Source organism: Dreissena polymorpha, chromosome 9, assembly GCF_020536995.1.
Source record: "Dreissena polymorpha isolate Duluth1 chromosome 9, UMN_Dpol_1.0, whole genome shotgun sequence".
In the NCBI taxonomy this organism is placed as follows: domain Eukaryota; kingdom Metazoa; phylum Mollusca; class Bivalvia; order Myida; family Dreissenidae; genus Dreissena; species Dreissena polymorpha.
The window spans coordinates 36,915,205-36,937,723 of record NC_068363.1 but is presented as its reverse complement, the minus strand read 5'-3'; the positions used below and the strand labels follow the sequence as shown (position 1 = coordinate 36,937,723).

The window sequence follows — 22,519 nt, the reverse complement described above, 5'->3', positions numbered from 1 at the left end:
TTATTGTGGAGAAATTTGCGTTTTTAATGACCGTGTTGGGAAAACATTGATACCATTTGGGGAAGACCAGGAAAAACATTTTCTACATGTAGGCCAATACCTTTGTTATCAATATTAATACACAGTTGTTTCAAATTGGACTTTGAAAAATTTAATTTTTCCAATTTACTTACCCTATGTATGTTCATGCCAAAAGCCCCCGTCTGCACACTGTAGTACCAGCTTGTTCTCAGCGAATGCACCCGACTCCAACGAAATCTAAAAATTGGAGACGGTATATCTTGTCTTTTTTATATACTTTGCTTTGATTTTCGAAAAATAATAATATTATATAAAGATGTCTGAATGATTGTAGAGCTATCACGAAAGATATTAATAAAGTGGGTCTTTATATTTTTCAACCAAAGACAAATTAAAGCTGAATATTATGCGTTTTGGGGGTATTTTCTAACGTTTGAACACTTCTGTTGCCACAAATAGATCTATCTAATTTAATACACCAGTGCTCCGGCTCAAGCTAGGCCTAAATGGAAAGGCGCCCGGCCCTTCTCAAGCCACACCCTGCCCTTCTGAGGCCCCGCCCTGCCCTTTAATTTATAAAAAAAATATTCATTGTTTATTTTAAGACATATAATAATTTATAAATCTCTTATTACATTGTTATTAATTTATTCCTCATTGTAGATATTTTATTTGCATGGTTTAATAATAATGGAAATAATATATTCAACATTAATCAATAATAAGAGAACATTCCAGATACAACTGCGAGCTCGAACGTGCCCTTTTGAAAAAATACTGCGCACTCAAGTGACCTTTTGACAAAATAGCCCTTTTGTTAAAATAGCCCCTCCTGCTCCTTTCAAATCCTAGCTGGAGCACTGTACACTGTCAATAACATCAAAACAATGTTGAGTCAATTGCACATGCTGTAGTGCAGAACCAGGTACTGTGTAATATAAAGTTATTGAAATATAAATAATAAACAACATGGTTTCATACATTTTTTATTTAAAAATTGAAAATTCGTTTAGTTCAAACTAACATTAATACCTTCTTAAGAAATTCTTATAATTATACCAATAATAGAGTAAATACTTAACCGCCCAACAATCAAGACTTTTGGTGTTTGCTTTAATTCTTGTCCTTTTTTCCCTTCTTATTTTGTTTCTTTTCCTGTTATATTTTGCTCCGGTTCCCTGTAGTTTCATCATGGCCTACATCAAAGCCTGGTACCATCAGGCAGAATGGTACACTCCATCCTGGCTTAATATTTATCTTGCTATCCACTGTATAACATAGCCTTAAGGAGTTTTGTTAAAAACGTTCTTTGCTCACAAACTCTAAAACAATTTCGTCACCTAGACACTCAGATTAGTCATTGTCTACAGCCACCATAAGCTCTGCAATTATAAGTTTTGCGCATTGTTTACATCCTCGTTTTCATTATCAACCTTTTTTCCCTTTTTCTTATTTTGTTTCTTTTTCTGGTTACCTGCATTTTCATCCTGTCTTACATCAAAGCCTGGGACCATCAGGCTGACTCGTGCAGTCCACCTCGGCCTTATAGATAATTGGGTTTCAACTATATCACAGTCCCTTATTGAGTTTGGGTAAAAGTTTTCATTTCTAACAAACTGTAGAACATTTTCTTCACTAAGAGAATCAAACTGGTCTCTGTTTAAAGCTACCTTGCCAATAATTTGGGATTTGTTAATCTGAAAATAAATGAGAAATCAAAATAAACAAGATATGTGTTTTTCAGAAACACTATGTCCCCTTCTGCGCCGCTTTGAAGCTATATATATGACCTTTGACCTTGAAGGATGACCTTGACCTTTTACCACTCAAAGCTCCATGAGATACACATGCATGCCAAATATGAAGTTGCTAGCTTCAATATTGCAAAAGTTATGGCAAATGTTAAAGTTTGATGCAAACAAACAAACACAGAAACCAACAGACAGGGCAAAAACAATATGTCCCCCACTGTAGTGGTGGGGGACATAAAAATGTTTATTTTATTTTACAGGCATTAGTGAATTTTTTTAAACAATTGGACTACTGGTACCAGTCATCACTCACTGTGGGAAAAATGCATCATGTAAGGCCCACACAGGCTAATCGGGGACAACACTTTCTGCTATAATGGTTTTTTTATATACAGGAAGTCCCTTCCTTGAAAAAATCCAGTTAGGCAGAAAAAAACGTCCCTGATTAGCTAATGCACGCTGCGCAGGCCAATCTTGGACGACATTTGATGCACACGCATTACCATGTTTGTGCATGTACTGGTTAGCGTTAAACATCAAATTCATTTTCTTTGAGTTAGACATCAACAGGGATATTTATAATTAAATAATGTTTGCAAATAACTAAAGGATTTAAACACACATCCATATTTTATAAACTGCATAGTACAAAGTTATTCATGTAAATGTGTTGGTGCTATCTAACCTGAACCTTCAGCCAATACTCGGTTATTCATGTAAATGAGTTGGTGCTATCTAACCTGAACTTTCAGCCAATACTCAGCGTCGACGTCTGCTTCAGGCCAAGCTGCATCCAGCACATTGCCGTCCTAATCAAACCAGAACATACTAAGTAAGGTACACTTGGAGTTCAAGCTACCAACACCAATAAAATCCATTCGCTACAGATTTGACATCTGACTCAAATCATTAATGAAATTGGTAACTGCAGTTAAAGGCCACCATGGCAAATTTTGTGTTTTTACAATAATAAAGGGCAATAACTCTGAAATGACTGGTTCGAATTGATTGGTTGTCACACACATCCTCGATTTCATGTCAACAAAGACTTCCAGAAACCTTGGTGTGGATTCAATGAAAACTGGATTTGTTACAAAGAGGAAACTCAGAATTTTGCAATTTGGTATAAACAAGCAAATTCATTGAATTGATATTCCACGCAAAATAAATAATGTTTATGAATTGGTGCAAATCCCTTAAAAGTTGGTATAATCCTTAAAAAAAAGACCTGGGTTAGTAAAACACAATGACCCTTAATGTACTTTGAAGGGGTTCAGCAGCTATTTAAAAAAAAGTGAAGTCCAAGGCTCATAACTTGGCCAAAAATAAATGGGCAAAAACGAAACTCGTACTTCATCAGTAGCTCATGTAGGTAGACTCACATACATGTACCAAAAAAATACCTGAAAGTGTTTTGTAACAAAAACACACGCCAGAAAGTGGTTATTATAGAGAAAATATCTATGTCCAAGGCCCACAACACTGCCAAAAGTCAATGGACCAAACTGAATCTCTCACTTCATTGGTAGGTCAAATAGGTCAAATACCAACGATCAGCTCAATATCTGAAAACGTTTCGTAAACACCTCTGGCAAATGAAAAACATACAGACAGACTATGTGCCACCCTGCCGGGGGCATAAATAAATCATTAAGTGTAGGGTAATTGTTTCTATGCATTGCATTTCTCATGACTGATATATTAACACCCATGAATTCTTCAAGCATATCTTAGATAAAGCCCCTCAAGTTACCGGTAAATAAATAAAAAACAACAAAGGAACATTACATTTTGTATAGAAAGTTCAGGGTTATAGTTCTTGTGCAAGTTCAGGGTTATAGTTCTTGTGCAAGGCAAATCTTCTCTTTGATATCTATACACCCATGAAGTTTCCTGTTAAAATCTTGTATCGTAACACCGTATCAGATATATAGCCCTAAAAAGTTACATCATACAAAAACAACACATGGCAAGAGCTCTTATATAAGAAAATGTAGGGTTAAAGTTCTTAAGAATGGCACTTCTTTCCATTAATATGTACACACCCATGAAGTAATTATCTGAAATCTTGTATCGTATCTGAGATATAGCACTGAAAAGTTTCATCATACAAAAACAAGAACGGGCAACACATTTTATTTAAGAATGTGTAAGGTTATGGATCTTACGAATTGCACTTCTTCTCATTGATATCAATTCACCCATAAAGTTTCATGTTGATGTCATATATAGTTTCTGAGATATAGAAAGTTTGAGACAGGCAGAGGAACAGAGAGACTAACAGACGGACAACGCCAATTCTATATCCCTTCGCCTTTTGCAGGGGCTAATAGAGGATATCTTTACAACCTGGTGCAGATGGGCTGGTTATTGAAGTCAGCCTCATTTTAATGTCAACAAATATTTCTTTTGAGTTTGGTGAATATTCAATGAAAACTGTACAACTTAGTGGAAACAATTAATGTGCTTCCCACCCAACCACCAATTGATGTTTTCCACCCTTTTTCCAAGGTATTTTATATTAAGGTTATTCTAATTACATGTTTTTATCAGGATACCTGAAGTATACAAGAAACCGTCGGAGACGGATGATGTTCCCCAAAGTTTTTTTTTGTCACAATATTGCACTATATATTCAGATAAAAGGAAACGTCTTGAGGGCACAGTAGTTGGGGGGACAATAATTTTTTATATAAAATTTCAAAGGGCCATAACTCTGTAAAAAATCATCCGACCAGAACCCACTGATAATATGCACATCTCCTCTTGGTAGTGAAGCTTCCCATAAAGTTTCATTGAATTCTGGTAATTAGTTGCTGAGAAATAGCCCGGACAAGAATTGCACTATATGTACAGTTAATGGAAAATTTCAAAGAGCCATAACTCCGTGAAAAATCATCTGACCAGAACCCGTTGATAATATGCACATCTCCTCTTGGTAGTGAAGCTTTCCATAAAGTTTCATTGAATTCAGGTCATTAGTTGCTGAGAAATAGCCCGGACAAGAATTGCACTATATGTACAGTTAATGGAAAATTTCAAAGGGCCATAACTCTGTGAAAAATCATCCGACCAGAACCCGCTGATAATATGCACATCTCCTCTTGGTAGTGAAGCTTCCCATAAAGTTTCATTGAATTCCAGTCATTAGTTTGGGGGGAGCATAAAAACCAACAGGGTGTTGTGTTGTTGACAGTGTAGTTTTTGTTAAATATAACCAAGATCTAATGACACCCCTGCTCGATACCATCAATACTCACCTTTGTCACAACCCCTGCCCCCTGCAGACAGGACCAGCACTCAAGACTGAACATGGGCGCTGACGGAGCGATCATCACCACCAGGTCTCGTACAGCTCTCTTGTACTCCTCACTCACCATGGCAACAGGCTGGGGCACTTTCTGAGTGGGGGGGGGATGGGGATATAAAATGAAAATACTTCCGGTTCATGAATCAATAGTGATACAATTAGAACATATTGAACAAAAAGAACTGTGTTTGTGAAACACACTGCCCCCTACTGAGTTATTTTAGAGAAAACAAGGCCCATGACATAGCCAAAAATCAATGGACCGGACAGAAACTCGAACTTCCTTGATGTAAGATATTTAGGTAAACTCACATAAAAAAGCTCAATATCTGAAAGCGTAGCGCAAAACCCCTCCGGAATACAGTTATTTTGTAGAAAAATTGTAAGTCCATGGCCAAAATTTAATTATTGGGAACACATTTCACACTTCATCTGTAGGTCATGTAGTCAGACTCACATACCAAATATCAGCTCATTTTCTGAAAGCATTGCGTAAAATACCTCCGGAAAACATAAAAAAAGGTTACTTTGTCAAAGGCCCATAACTTTGCCAAAAATCAATGGACCAGAACAATCTCATACTTATCTGTAGGTAATGTAAGTAGACTCACATACCGAAAATCAGCTCAATATCTGAAATCCTTGCATAAAAAACCTCCAGAAAACAGTTCATAATTTATTAGAGAAAATTTATATATTACTTTTTGTCTCAAATCTCCAAGCTTACTTTCTATTAATAAAAGCTCCTTCCTTCATTTATATCCCTTTAAAAAAAAAAAACATGTCAAAAATTGATTTTGTACCCGTCAAATAAAACACAATAATCACCCTTTAAAGCTGACAACTTCCTTTGTGAAAAATTTAATCAGTCCAAGGCCTGTATCTTTGTCAAAAATCAACGCACTGGAAACACATTTAACACTTTATCTGCAGGTGATGCAGGTACACTCACATACCAAAATTCAGCTCAATATCATAAAGAATTGCCAAAACAAGAGCTGTCTCCAAAGGATGACATATGCCCTCGAAAAACGCTTTGATAGAAGTTAGGAGCATTTTTCGAAACCTAAACGCAGATTCTGAAAAACCTAAACGCGCACCCTAAGTTCAAGGTCAAAGTGAAAGGGATCAAAATGTGTATGAGTATGTAAAGGCCTTGTCCATATACACATGCATACCAAACATGAAGGTTACATCTGAAGCGACATAGAAGTTATGAGAATTTTTCGAAACCTAAACGCAGATTTAGAAACCTAAACACTGACCCTAACTTCAAGGTCAAGGTCTAAGGGGTCAAAATGTGTGTGCGTATGGAAAGGCCTTGTTCATATACACATGCATACCAAATATGAAGGTTACATCTGAAGCGACATAGAAGTTATGAGCGTTTTTTAACAAGAGGGCCATGGTGGCCCTGTATCGCTCCATTGTTTTTTATGCGAAAAAAGCGTGCAATGCACATGGGTTGAAATGTACTCAAGCATGTGACTTTCTCTTTCTATCCCTCATCCCACTGGGCGCTTTAAGTTGGAAGGGTGAGCATTTTTATATATGGAAAAGCTACTACGGTGTTAACTAAACAGACTAAAAAGTCTGGGAATTGTCACACAGGTCCTTTGCTTATAACATAGGTACATTTATCTCTCCAAAAGATATTGTCGTTTTTTCTATTTAACATATTTTTAGATGCTGAAGATCAAATCTAAGCATGTTCTACAAGATTACTTATATAGTTCATGACATATGCAAAATACCTACTGACGTAGATCACCTGAACTTTACTTCATTCTTGAGGCATTAGTAAGTGTAGCAGGTTAACGTGGTGAAGAATTGTTTATTGTACAAAGACGATATTTGCCTGAGGAAACATAAAGTTACACATTTTTCAGGTTCATGAGGTGCCGGAAGGCAGTAGGAATGATAACTTTGTAGAGGTTGTTTGTTAAACACAGTAAATGTTTATGAGACAAAAAATTGAATAATAATTCATCAAGATGTTGCGATCATTGCAACACTACTTGCATATGGCGTGAGGTTTAAAGAGATATCATGACAAACAATTAGCTTGACCTGACTTTCCTTTACTTTTTCCATCTGACATTGGTTACCTGTTTGTTTGTGAAAAATACTAGGATTGCCATATATATTGAAATAAGGTATCTGACCTATTCTCTGATAGGTTGCTAGTAAAAGACTTAGCGGCAGTCATGTTGTAAACATGGGGATTGTTCACGGCATTGGTAGAATATACTTTTTTTAGATACATCTTTTTTAAGTTGGATTCTCCTTACTTTTTTGCTACTGAATATTAAACTACTTAATTTCAATGTAACAATTTGTTGTTAAGTTTATCTTGGACAAATATTTTTTGCAATCTGTTTATAAATCATAAAATGATGTCATTCAAATTTTTTTTTGGACAAATAGGGCCTATAATAAAACAATAATTTTGAGAACATAAAAGAATAATACCAACCATTTGGTGAAAACAAACAAAACAATACACATTTTTTTTAAATGTTATATACAAACAAGATTAATGGACTAAATATAAACAAACACACTTGAGTGTTCTTCTTGTGTTAATGATGTATTAAACTGAGTTAATTAATATATATTATTTGTTTACCTTTCAATACATGTATCTTGCATTTCACATCTTTAGTTCAATGCTATTTCAATTAACTGAACAGCGTGACAAACATAATAAAGCAGAATGTGCATATGAATCTGATTATACACAGATCCACTATCATATAAATCAAATCATGTTTGTCTATTTCCATGTTCGAAAGATCCTCTTCTAAATTGTTTTACTTCGCCAGTAGACTGATCTGGGCCAATTTGCAAACAGAAACACTGGTTTCCGTGACACAAATTCACTGTGCACATTTCTAAACAAAATACGTGTTTCTTGTATCTAAAACATAGTCTTTTTCGTTGATAAACACATTTCATTATTCCTATCAAACTATTTGATGACAGTCGTAAATTCCATTGATATTTGTCATTTCAATAATCTTAATTTTCGCTTCACAACGGCCCCATTTGCATATGAAATATCAAACACATTTTATGAAACCGATTTTAATTGGAAGATTGGGAAACAACAGCCAATTATATTGCTCGTTTTAAAATGCTTAGGCAGAATCTACCAGTGTAAAATGCGGAGAGATTTCGAGGGCCGTGGATATATTAAGCATATGTTTATTTTTGTGACCCCCGGGGCAGGGTAAAATTTGACCCCAGGGGCATAATTTGAACAAACTATGTAGAGAACTATTATATGTCACTACATACCGAATTTGGTAGCCCTAGGCCCTACGGTTATGGACCAGAAGATTTCTAAAGTTTGCACAAAATAGGCTTTATATAAGCATATGTTCAATTTTGTGACCCCTGCAACAGGGTCAAATTTGACCCCAGGGGCATAATTTGAAGAAATTTGGTAGAGGACTATTAGATGCCTCTACATACCCAATTTGATAACCCTAGGCACAATGGTTATGGACGAGAGATTTTGAAAGTTTTCACAAAATAGGCCTTATATACGCAAATTTTCAATTTTGTGACCCCCGAGGTGGGGTCAAATTTGACCCCAGGGGCATAATTTGAACAAATTTGAAAGAGGTTCACCCAAGGAACATTCCTGAGAAATTTAATCAGAATTGGACCAGTACTTTAGGAGACAAAGATGTTTAAAGAAAAAGTTAACGCACGGACAGACGCACACACGCACGACGGACACAGGACCATGACATAAGCCCCGCTGGCCTCTGGCCAGTGGAGCTAAAAACCTAAATGCAAAGTGTGACAGAAAGACAGACAGACGGACATTCTGATCACTATATGTCCTCCTAAAAAAGCACAACGCTTAACAGATGGTAAACCAGACGCAAAGTGTGACTGCCATATGCCACACTACTGGGGACATAAAATCATCATTTTTTTCTATTAATTTTTATCAGTGAGTTAAAGATTACTAGCAAAGAAAGAAGGATGTTGTCTTTGGTTCCCATAAGTTTCTCTAAAACACATATTTTCAGTTTCCATACTTAAATATGCATGTTTCAAACAGAATATAGATATAGATATAAGTGTAATGATTTGCTCTAGAGGTATGAACAGCTACAGTGGAACCACTTTAAACCGGAGGACACCGGGACCAAGAGAAAATTCCGGTTTAAAGAGGATTCCGGTTTAGAGGGGAAATTGTCTATTTTACTTTCAGACGGTCAATTACATAGCCTAATGTTGAAAAACACACACTTAGCAAAGCTCAGTGCCTTTTCCTGTATGATCGGCACAGATATCGGCAATGACTTAGCCCTTAAAATACAGGACCAGTCCCATAGTTTGTTGATCGTTTCAAATTTTATCTCATTGTTAAACCGACTGTTGTTTGGTGAAGAGTTGTTGTTTCCAATGAGATATGTACGCAGACTTTTTTCGCACGATATCCCCAATCGTCGACTTTCCTATCCGATATTTCTCTGACAGCATCTTAAGTGTAGGTTTATGCAACATCTCGGACTCTTTTATCAGTTTGATTTTGTCTTTTAGAGACAATTCCACGCGTTTGCTTAGAAGGAGGTTCAGACATTTTTAATATTAGTTATCTTAATTGCCAATCTGAAAATCTAAATGAATATCTAAATGCAACCGCTTCAAAAACTCAAATCAGCATTTTATATGACACTAAATTAGCAATTGTAATAAACAATTCAAAATTAAATAGCATTTAGCCTATTAAAAAGTAAGCAGGACTTCTTACTTCAAAAACACACTAAAAAGAACCCTATGTTTGTTATAAGTAATTATAATCAGTATTATCACCTCTATTGATCAATATGGACAAGTTTTCTTTAAATTGTTTTGGGATTATTACAGTTTGCAAAATGGTCGACAACCTTTATTAATTTCACGCATCTTTTATCTGCTTTTCACAAGTTTTTGACTCTAGGTCTGAGGTGCGATAAACCGGTCCTTACCTGTTTAGAGAGGTACAATTACATTTGGAATGACCCAATTTTGATCCAAATAATGACCGGTATTCGGAATTGAGGGGATTTCTGTCTTGAGGAGATATTTTACGCATGGTTTTATAGGGAAAACAAGGGCTGTTTGTAAAACATGCATTCCCCCCATATGGGCTGTCCGTTGTAGTGGCAGCCATTGTGTGAATATGTTTTTTGTCACTGTGACCTTGACCTTTGACCTAGTGACCTGAAAATCAATAGGGGTCATCTGCGAGTCATGATCAATGTACCTATGAAGTGTCATGATCCTAGGCAAAAGTGTTCTTGAGTTATCATCCGGAAACAATTTTACTGTTCGGGTCACCGTGACCTTGACCTTTGACCTAGTGACCTGAAAATCAATATAGGTCATATGCGAGTCATGATCAATGTCCAGAAACCATTTAACTATTTCGGGTCACCCTGACATTGACCTTTGAGCTAGTGACCTCAAAATCAATATGGGTCATCTGCGAGTCATGATCAATCTACCCATGAAGTATCATGAACCTAGGCAAAAGCGTTCTTGAGTTATCATCTGAAAACCATTTTACTATTTCGTGTCACCGTGACCTTGACCTTTGACCTAGTAACCTCAAAATCAATAGGGGTTATCTGCGAGTCATGATCAATCCACCTATGAAGTTTCATGATCCTAGGAGTATGCGTTCTTGAGTTATTATCCGAAAATCATTTAACTATTTCGAGTCACCGTGACCTTGACCTTCGACCTATTGACCTCAAAATCAATAGGGGTCATCTGCGAGTCATGATCAATCTACCTATGAAGTTTCATGATCCTAGGCGTATGCGTTCTTGAGTTATCATCCGAAAACTATTTTCCTATTTTGGGTCACCGTGACCTTGACCTTTGACCTATGACCTCAAAATCAATAGGGGTCATCTGCGAGTCATGATCTATCTAACAATGAAGTTTCATGATCCTAGGCGTATGCCTTCTTGAGTTATCATCCAGAAACCATTTTACTATTTCGGGTCACCGTGACCTTGACCTTTGACCTAGTGACCTCAAAATCAATAGGGGTCATCTGCGAGTCATGATCAATCTACCTATGACGTTTCATGATCCTAGGCGTATGCGTTCTTGAGTTATCATCTGGACACAATTTTACTATTTTGGGTCACCTTGACCTTGACCTTTGACCTAGTGACCTCAAAATCAATAGGGGTCATCTGCGAGTCATGATCAATCTACCTATGAAGTTTCATGATCCTAGGCGTATGCGTTCTTGAGTTATCATCCGAAAACCATTTTACTATTTTGGGTCACCGTGACCTTGACCTTTGACCTATGACCTCAAAATCAATAGGGGTCATCTGCGAGTCATGATCTATCTAACGATGAAATTTCATGATCCTAGGCGTATGCCTTCTTGAGTTATCATCCGGAAACAATTTTACTATTTCGGGTCACCATGACCTTGACCTTTGACCTAGTGACCTAAAAATCAATAGGGGTCATCTGCGAGTCATAATCAATCTACCTATGACGTTTCATGATCCTAGGCGTATGCGTTCTTCAGTTATCATCTGGAAACAATTTTACTATTTTGGGTCACCGTGACCTTGACCTTTGACCTAGTGACCTCAAAATCAAAAGGGGTCATCTGCGAGTCATAATCAATGTACCTATGAAGTTTCATGATCCTAGGCCCAAGCGTTCTTGAGTAATCATCCGGAAACCACCTGGTGGACGGACCGACAGACCGAACGACCGACCGACATGTGCAAAGCAATATACCCCCTCTTCTTCGAAGGGGGACATAAAAATGGGACCGGACAACTTGTCCTGTTTAGAGAGGATTCCGGTATAGAGAGGATCCGGTTTAGAGGGTTTCCACTGTATTTATAAAAATTTAGTGCCAATCCAACTGGAACCATGTATCAAATAAGACAGAACACCAGCCTGACCTTTAAGTCTGAGATTTTACAACATTATCTGAGACCTGACCTCAAAGTCTGAGGTTTCACAACATTAACTGAGGCCTGACCTTGAAGTCTGAGATTACACAACACTAACTTAGGCCTGACCTTTAAATCTGCCGTTATACAACATTATCTGAGACCTGACCTCAAAGTCTGAGGTTTCACAACACTAACTGAGGCCTGACCTTGAAGTCTGAGATTACACAACACTAACTTAGGCCTGACCTTTAAATCTGCGGTTAAACAACATTATCTGAGACCTAACCTCAATGTCTGAAGTTTCACAACACTAACTGAGGCCTGACCTTGAAGTTTGAGATTACACAACACTAACTTAGGCCAGACCTTTAAATCTGCGGTTAAACAACAATAACTGAGGCCTGACCTTTAAGTCTGAGATTACACAACACTTACTTAGGCCTGACCTTTAAGTCTGAGATTACACAACACTAACTGATGCCTTACCTTGAAGTCTGAGATTGCACAAAAATAACCTGACCTTTAAATTTAGATTACACACACTAACTGAGGCCTGACTTTTAAGTCTGAGATTACACAACACTAAATGAGGCCTGTCCTGAAAGTCTGGGGTTACACAAACTAATTGAGGCCTGGCCTGTAAGTCTAAGCTTACACAACACTAACTGATGCCTGACCTTTAAGTCTGAGATTACACAACAATAACTGAGGCCTGACCTTTAAGTCTGAGGTCATCTCATGCATTCTGGCAATGGCTGTATTGAACAGGAACGTGACATCCATGTGGTACCGGATCTGCAACAGTCAACTGGATGTTGGAGTACAGTTTTGTATGTCTTCGATGGGATTTTCTGCATAGATCAAATTTTTTTCAGTCATGTTATGTTGTTCAATTAACCGATTTACACTGTTCTTGTGGTAGCTGGTTTACCTGTGCTAGGTGCTTCTACTAATGCTTGTAACTGCAAACTGCCCAACTTCAATCAGATGAAGGGAGAGAATGGCAGCATACATTTTTTTTATGACAAATCAACACACGAATTATGTTGCTTGGCTGGGTATCATTATCCTTGGGTTAATATTCTTGAGACTTGTCAACTGAGCTAGACAGTTGAATTTTCAGTACTATGTGCATAGTTTGACCATGTAGATAAAAAAATGACACAGATCATCAGTGTTTGATATAAGTGAAGATATGTTTTGCAGTCGTTGAAAGCCAAGTCAATTTTGGATCAATTGTGTAAAAGAAAGTTACAAAAAATAGAATGTTTCAACAACCGATGTGCATCAAATCATTCAGGACTAGTTCCTGAGTGGTTCAAACATTGTCAACAAAATCTAGCCATATTAATGTGATGTTGAAAACACCTTGATAAAGGAATTACTAATATAGTTTCAATGAAAACATTTTATCATGTTATACTAATGACATTTTTTTAATCAATTTAAGCAAACAACAGTTTTACCTCTAAAAGGTATTTATTTCTGAACGACTTGATTGTGCAATCCCATTGGTTGAGCTCATTTGGTGTGACCTCTGGCTGCCTAGCAACGGGTTCAACAAGCGGACCAATCAGGGACCAGACCCTGTTCAACCAGTTTTGGACTCCAACATACACTGGAAAAACAATATCATAACAAAGTGTATAAACAGCCTATTCCTTGATAAAAGTAGACTCATTTTTAGTGTGAGCGTTTGCTCATGCTAATGTTACAGACCATATTTTGCAAATCAGCATGTGCTTAGAAGCCTTAACTACAATATGGAAAGACAACCACTGCCTGTTGCAGCAGACGACAAATGCCATTCTCCTAGCAGAGTTGTCGTTCGTGCCTCAACATACATGTCCGTGTGATGAAGGCAGTGTACTGGAAAACCATTAAATTTCGTGTGGTACGATTTTTCGTGGATTTCGTTGGTCCGCTGAACCACGAATTCAAGTACCAACGATTATTTATACATTCCTAATGCCATTTCCGACATTTTCTTTGGTTGTCGGTTATCCGAGATATTTGTTTTTGTTATATTTACTTCACTTCAGTAGATCACATTACACTATATCTATGATTTTTTTCTTTTTTATTCATCATCGTTTACAGTTTGCAGATTTCTCACATATGTCAATTAGCGCCAATTTACGTTAAAAGAGACTTAACATTTTTCACACATGTATTTTGGGGACCTTATTACTCAATTGTTACTACTAGGGGACCGAATGCGCTGAGAATTGCAAATATTGTCAAAACAACATTGATGGCAATTAGCGAGCGGGTACCCACCAGTGCCCCGCTTTATCGCTCTTATCGACAATTATCAGCAACACTTTAATGCTTCAGTGAACATTAACCTTAAGTCTTGCTGACAACACAGATTAGCAGATTATGCCTCGTTATAACTCTGGTTGTTTTAATAACAGTTTAATTATTATGACGGTCAGTCTTTCTCAAAAATTTGAAATCCACGAAATTACGTTTCAACGATAAGTAGTTTTTTTCAATTTGCAATCCACGAAATTACGTGTCAACGAATTAGTTGTTTTTTATTAAACCACGAAATTTCATGCAGACGAATTTCTATACATTTACAGTATTTGCCATTTTAGTTCACCACTGGCACACTGCAGAGGGTTTATATGACTAATAGTGTTTAACAGCTGGTAAAGACAAGATTGGCCAGTCTGGTGTTTATCATTGAAATCTGTACATATTGGCTGCTTTCGGGGAAAACGGGGCTTAATGCATGTCAAATAAGATTAGCCTGTGCATACTGTTTAGCCTGTGCAATGCACACAAGCTAATAAAGGAGGACATTTTACAACAGCGAACACCTACAGTGCCTTCAGCGCTTTGATTGTACAAGCAGTGTCTACATGTTGTATAACAAGGTTACACACAAATGTGAGTTAAAAAGCAGGTTTTTTAGTACTGTGTGTTGCTTCTCACAAACAATGCGAGTTAGAAATGGACTTTTCACTGAACATCTCCCTTATACATCTAAATGTGTCATTTAAATAATTAACAATTTTTTTCTAGATTATTGCATCTTTTTCAAAGGGAAATAATCACAAATGCAAGCAGGTGAATGGTCCAAATAAATGACAATAGCACCACATAGCGGGTGCCAACGCTAGGTTGTGGGTGCAGTTTTGAATCAATGAAAGTTTGTCAGAAGTGACTGTTGACCTAATGACCCAAAAATGAAAGTGGCATGTAGAACTCATCAAGATGCATCTAAATTAATAAATGATTCTTAATCTATAACAATGGCACATTTCCATATGTTTATTTGTTGATTCAGTTTTGAACAAATAATGGAAAATGGTTTTTCCGTTAGTGGAATATTATATACAGAGATTTCATTCCAGTTACAGGATATATTGCTTAGGGATATATTTGTGTAACCATAACTTGTGTATCATCTACCACTGTAATTATTTCATTTAGAACAAGATATGTGTTTGTCAGAAACACAATGCCCCCTAATACCCCGCTTTGAAGCCATATATTTGACCTTTGATCATAAAGGATGACCTTGACCTTGACCATTCACCACTAAAAATGTGCAGCTCTATGAGATACACCTGCAAGCCAAATATCAAGTTGCTATCTTCAATATTGCAAAACTTATGACCAATGTTAAGTTTTGGGACGGACAGACAGACTGAAAGGCAGTTCAAAAACTATATGCTACCCTTCGGGGGAAGAAAAATGAACTCATGAATGATCAACTTTATGCGTGACACACTAGTAACTGCTGTCAAAAATCATTAGCAAGAAGACATTTTTATTGTTATAATGGCTTTCAATATCTCTTATATAAAATGTAATTTTTCAGCATGAGGCATACCATTGTATTTTCATATTGCATGATTCAAAGAGCAAATGATACACACTCCATAACAAAACGGGTTTAATGCATGTGCGTAAAGAGTTGTCCCATATCAGCCTGTGCAGTCTTCACAGGCTTATCAGTGAAGACACTCACTGCCTACAATGGATTCTTGCTTAGAACAAAATTACAATTATAGCAGAAAATGTTATCATTGATTAGCCTGCGCGGTGCACAAACATATCTGGGACAACACATGCATAAAGCCTAGTTTACCTAGAACAAGGCTTGCATAAAGGGCCACTGCTGTGTAACATACCGTCATTATTCCAGTTCCTGTCAGACTTAGGGGCCACATTGGACAGGATACACAGCCTGGTCATGTCAGCTCCATACTCAGCAAACAGCTCCTACAGAGAGACAATTAACCCTTTACCATTTAGATACGTATTTTTAGAAAGTTCAATTTGATTAAAGATATTCCTACTAAATTCAAGTTTAAAAGGCTTCATTTTCAACACTTAGTTACTGATGAGAAGCAAACAGCATAAAACCTTAACAGACTGCGAGTTACTCACTAAGCTTCTTATGGAGGAAAGGGTTAAACTGGCTATATTTCCAATGAGCTTGCTCTGAGAAAATCTGTGTGCATGATTGTAATGTGCTATCGCAGATTAACCTGTGGAGCATGCACAGGCTGATCAGGGAAAACACTTTTGCATTTTTCATTGTATTTTTCATTTTAAGGAAGTCACATTTTAGCGAAAATCCAGTTTGGAAGGAAAATGTCCTGCCTGATTAGCCTGTGACTTAAAACAAATGCATTAAACCCCATTTTTTCCACAGCAAGGCTCTTATACCATTAAGTCTCTCTATACTGTCAGTTTTCCCTGTTTTAAATGGACAGATGATGTGCACAGTCATGGACATGGGGATAACACAGAGGGCAAACTGCTCTACCATTCAGGAAATGGTGGGTGATCGAAGAGAAACAAAGAAAATTGTTCTCATATTTAACTCTTTTTTTTTAAGACAATATAAAGGCACAGCCACTGATCAATTACGTTTATGATCTCTTTTCTTAAATGTTAAAGTAATAAAGGGCATTTTTAATGTCAGTTAAATAAAGGGTCCAGTTGCCTTGAAATCAACAAATTGAGAAAAAAAATCAATTATTTATACTTGTTTATTCTGTCAAAACGAATGAAGTAAAATATACATTGATTTTACAATTAATTGACATACATGATGCAAACTTGAGAGTGCATTCATGGGTTGCTTTGGAACAATTATGTAAATATATTGAGAAACAAGAGCACCGCATAAAGGGTGCCACGCTGGGCTGCGAAAGCTTGTCAGAATATTTTTTTTTAGAGGTAACAGTGACCTTGATCTTTGACCTAGTGACCCAACAAGAGATGTGTTTGTCAGAAACACAATGCCCCCTACTGCGCCACTTTGAAATTAAATTTCTATTTATCATTTGGTATAGACATCATCTCCCTTTAAAGCTTTATTACTTCCCTTGGATTTTGTCCAATCCAAACGGGGTAGGGGGGGGGAGGCCTGTAAACAGTCAAAAAGACATCACTGACAACCAAGGCCTGTGGTTTATCAAAGAGATCATAGACAGAGTTCATCATGTATGTATGGACATAAGTCCACTGGTATTTAATGAAAACTAGCATTCACAAATGAGAACAGGTAACAAATGATAATTACATCAAGAGGTGTGTTCGTCAGAAACACAATGCCCCCTATTGCGACGCTTTGAAATAAAATTGCTATTTATCATTTGGCAGGTTTAGAAATCATCTCACTTTAAAGCTTATTACTTCTCTTGAATATTGGCCAATCAAACCGGGGGGGGGGGGGGGGGGGGGGTTTTAAAAGATGTTTAAAAGAGATCATAACCAGAATTGATCATGTATCCACAGGTATGTAATGAATATCAAAGAAATTATGATTATATCATTTCAAAAAATAATCAAAATAATAAATCTGTACAGTAACTGTGAAAAGAACTTAAATTCTTGGTAAGGAAATATATAATATGAGATTTATAATTATATAAATTACTTCCCTTGAAAATAATTGTCTCTAACAAATCTCTATTTTTAGTAGCAAATAATTAAAAGCCACTACCGTGACTGTGATTGACCACTCGAAATATGCAGCTCCATGAGATACACATTCATGCCAAATATATAAAGTGGCTATGTTCAATATTGAATAATTATCTCCCTTTTTAAAGCTCATTACTTCCCTTAAATTTGTATTTTTTACCGTAGACCGTAAAGGATGACCATGACCTTTTACCACAATGTGTTTGTCAGAAACGCAATGCCGCCTACTGTGCCGCTTTGATTTATTAAACAAAAAAATTTACGTGGGCAGGTCAGATAAGGTTTTTTTTTCGACCCTAGACCTTGAAGGATGATGTTCACCTTGAAATTTTACCACTCAACATGTGCAGCTCCATGAGATACACATGCATGACAAATATCAAGGTGCTATCTTCAATATTTAAAAAGTTATGGCCAATGTTAAGGTTTTAGTACAAGCCTATGGCGGACGACGAGCTGGCTATGACAATAGCTCGGGTTTTCTCCGAAAACAGCCTCGCTAATAAACTAACAATTGTGATGATTTTGATAATTTTCATGTTTTTATTTTTGTAATTATAATTTTTATTTGAGACTGGCTTGGAGCAGCTTAGAAAGAACAACGTATTAATGAGAACTATGTCGTGTTTCTGAAGCTGTCAGAAGCCAATCATGCGTTCACTCGTAATTTTTTGTTGATTTTGAGTGTTTATGGGCTTTTAAACTTTTATAACCATTTAGAATGTTAAATGCTTTAATACAAAACTAGAGATTCTACAGGAGGATTGAATGAACTATTGACACTGCATGTTGTTATACATAGCAAGATGTAATAATCAATTAAAAGACAGTTGAAAAGGGCCATAATTTAAGCAATTTCAAATTTTAAAAATTTCCCATAAACAACCGCTTACCATAAAAGTGTAAGGTTACTTCTTCAGACAAGATTTGTATACGGACAGACGGACAGACAGACAGACATTCATGGGTAAATCACCAGCATACACCCTACACTTAAATGCCTGAGGTATGAAGACCTACACAGAAACAGGCAGAAGGAATTTTATTTACTTTGCGTAATTTCCTTGAGTTCACTCAATTGAGTAACTGCTCAATGTTCAACCCTAAGATACTAACGAGCAGCAAACACAGGCTGTCAAGTGACCTTTTTTCAAAAAGTAGGAAAAAATAGGAACTACTTTTGCAAGAAAAGTAGGAAAAAGTAGGAACTTTTCCCTCAAAAGTAGGAATACATAAAACTTATTTTTTAGACACAGGTCCAGGAATCATAGCTTGAAACAGAGCAGGAGTGCCATCACATGTTCTGTATGGATACCCACTTGAAGCTACCTTAAGGGCCCAGAAGATTTCAGCCTTTTGTACCTGTTCCTTGTGTGATGGATGTACTTGCATACAGATAGATTTATCCCCACAACCCTGAGAGCTGCTTGGCTTTTGGGCACTTCCAAACAAACGCTTTTGTGAATTATCATGCATGTATTTCATGTTTTCCTTGTGTTTTTATCCATCTGCATGACTTATAAGTTGATTAGCACCAGAATTACTACAATATGGACTTCATTCAGACAGTACAATATCTTGCAAACTCATTGCCGGTATCTCTCTTGCACCATGATCCCAGTGTTTTTCCACTGTTGTCCAACTTCTCCATCCATGAAGGGTTAAACTTTGTTTTCCCACTAGGAATTTTAGCACTTATAGTGTATCTATGATAATTAAGTTTCAAGCAAAGCTACCTTGATAAAGAAGTATACATGTAATTAGATGCTGTTCATTTTGGTGTATCATCAAATAAGTGGTTAGAGGTCTTCTGTGTATCGATATAAAAATGGTAATTATATTGTGCATGTTATATCCTTAAGCAGAAGACCAAATTTATTTAGTGATACACCAACTTGTTGTACAAGATTAATACTAGTATATAAAGCAGTGTAAATGCTCTGCTACAGCTACATTGTGAAACCTTTAAATTGACAATAGGGTGCAGTTATAATAACTTAAGCAGTGCTCCAGCTAGCAATAAATAGAGGGGCGCTGCGCCCCTCTAAAATTTGACCTCTTAAAAAGCGCCCCTCTATTTTTCTGTCAAATTCCCTTTTAATCTCTAAATTCCTGCTTTCAGGCCGTATAAATCGCCAGAAACATCGACATGAATACACAGATAACATCCTTATAATGACTGCCTGGGGTGTATTAAGTCAACACATTGTGAACAAACAAGCCCCAAGGCCATGATTTGTTATCAGATCACTAATTAGCATTTTGTTGCAGACGATAGTAACATGCTGTGAAAGATTATCTCTGAGGTCACGCTTGGTTAGGCACAATCACACTCGAATGAAATCAAACTCAGCACTATTGATTTTTTTAAACTTCTGAATTCTTTGGCTATATCTTTTTTTTGTTTGCAAAAATAGTCACTTTTAATTAAAAATACCTATTAACATTTGAAAATTAATCATCTTTTTTTAATGCGCATATGCGGTTAATTTTTAGTCCGAAATCACGGCATGGAAAACATATTTGAGTTTGGATATTATTTCTGAACTTTAAAACGATTGTAGGACATAAGCCCCCCAGGACAAAACCCCCCCAATGAAAAAATGAACATTTGGACAGTTGCCCCCCAGTAGAAATGACAGGTAGGATATAAGCCCCCCAGTGCTCATTTTGCATCTGGACATTTGCCCCCCAGTGCTTATTTTAGAAGAGGACATTTGCCCCCCAGTGCTAATATCATATGTTGTTTCCATTAAACTAGTATATCTCTGTCTTTGGAATTATTATTATTTCATATCTCACAAATATATAATCATAGAAACTTGGATCATTATAATTTGAAATAAAAAAGGTCCAGAAACTCACTTGAATTTCCTAATCTTAGGTAAAACAAACATCTTAAAGAATTGTTCTTTAATTAATCAATCAAAAGGATTATAAGCTTGTTAAAGGTGTGACATGTGGCTTTGATCATATACTTGTTAATGAAAATTAATGGCTTCTTTATTTAATCAATCAAAAGGATAATCAATAATAATTATCATAACTTAGTACAAATAATGATAATTAAAGTGAACACATATAACAACATTTAAAGGCAATTATTTTTGTAGTTACATTGTTTGAGTGACAATTAACTAAAACTTAGTATATAACGAAACTATCACATTTCAAATGATACATTTCATCATGGAAATTATTAAGAGTAATAAAGGGTCTGAGAAATTACTGAAGGATGGGTACTCTTACACCAAAAAGAAGTCTCGTAAAGAATCAATACATTGGGAATGTTCCAAGCGCAGAAGCGCTTCATGTAAAGGAACCTTGACAACTAATCTTGATGTAAGTATAATATTAAAATGCTATTTGTTATCTTTGCTATCATAACTTTTAAAATAGCGATTTGCAAAATTAATTCCAGACAGTATTGCATAACTTCACAAATTTAATTATTTGAAGTAAAGGTAAATGTAGTATTTGTAAGCTTTACCAACATTCAAAATATCAATTAATTTACATAATTAATTCCAAACAGATATACAAAACGTCACAAAATAATTTTATATATAATAAATTAAATGTTTCATTTCTATTATCATTAGTTACAATATTAAATTATTGTTTTTATATATTCAGGTTACTATGGTCACATCATCCACAACACACAGTAACGATGCTGACCACTTAGCCATAGAAGTTATGAAAGTCAGAGAAGAGATCAAATCCAGTGTCGCCTTATTTATCCCTTCCATTATTTAAGCCTTTCAGTGGTGGTTATTGGATAAATGGATTATCATCTCAAAGGTTTTGAGTAATCAGGTGGTGATAATTGGACATGATTATCTGCTCAATCGAGTAATGTCATTGAAAATTAGGCACTGGGGGGCAAATGTCCACTTCTAAAATAAGCACTGGGGGGCAAATGTCCAGATGCAAAATAAGCACTGGGGGGCTTATATCCTACCTGTCATTTCTACTGGGGGGCAATTGTCCAAATGTTCATTTTTTCATTGGGGGGGTTTTGTCCTGGGGGGCTTATGTCTGGATCCCCTTTAAAACACTCTGTCCTCAATCATGATGAATTTTAACATGAATAGGGGCAGACAGTTGTTATTTCAACAAATAAAGAACTTGTTTGGAAGGAGGATTTATCTCTCTGCAAGTAAAATGTTATGTTGATATTGCCATATATTTTCGGATCTAACAAAACTGTCAACTTTGTTGACATAAGTTGAAATAACGTGTTGTGAAATAAATCCTATTATTAACAATAACAATATTTCATTTTAATCTCCAGACTGGATGCTACTTCATGGTCATTGTTGATCATTGTTTAGACTTTAAATTTGTCAATATATATTTTTGTTTTAATTAATATTATTATTGAGGACAAACATTGGCTCAAAGTTATTTAAAGCAACGAATTTAAGTTGTGACAGTCACAACGTTTTTTTGACCCAGTGAAACTCCTGAATTTATTTCATGTTTTCTTCATTTCATTTTCTTCTAAAAGGCCACTGATGCTGAAACTGGAACCT

General features: G+C 36.2%; 1 protein-coding gene across 9 annotated transcripts in view; it reads right to left on the bottom strand.

Moving 5' to 3' along the window:
* Nucleotides 1-993: 993 nt before the first annotated feature.
* The window catches only part of LOC127844725 (leucine--tRNA ligase, mitochondrial-like), a 77,348-nt gene continuing 55,822 nt past the window's right edge, over nucleotides 994-22,519 (bottom strand). For all 9 annotated transcript variants that reach the window (XM_052375158.1, XM_052375159.1, XM_052375157.1 and 6 more), the window contains 6 exons: nucleotides 16,175-16,265; nucleotides 13,493-13,644; nucleotides 12,744-12,821; nucleotides 5,033-5,173; nucleotides 2,513-2,581; nucleotides 994-1,718 (listed from right to left, as the gene is read on the bottom strand). In XM_052375158.1, the coding sequence (XP_052231118.1) occupies nucleotides 1,410-1,718; nucleotides 2,513-2,581; nucleotides 5,033-5,173; nucleotides 12,744-12,821; nucleotides 13,493-13,644; nucleotides 16,175-16,265 (840 nt within the window). In that variant the 3' untranslated portion in view covers nucleotides 994-1,409. The remainder of the gene's footprint in view (nucleotides 1,719-2,512; nucleotides 2,582-5,032; nucleotides 5,174-12,743; nucleotides 12,822-13,492; nucleotides 13,645-16,174; nucleotides 16,266-22,519) is intronic.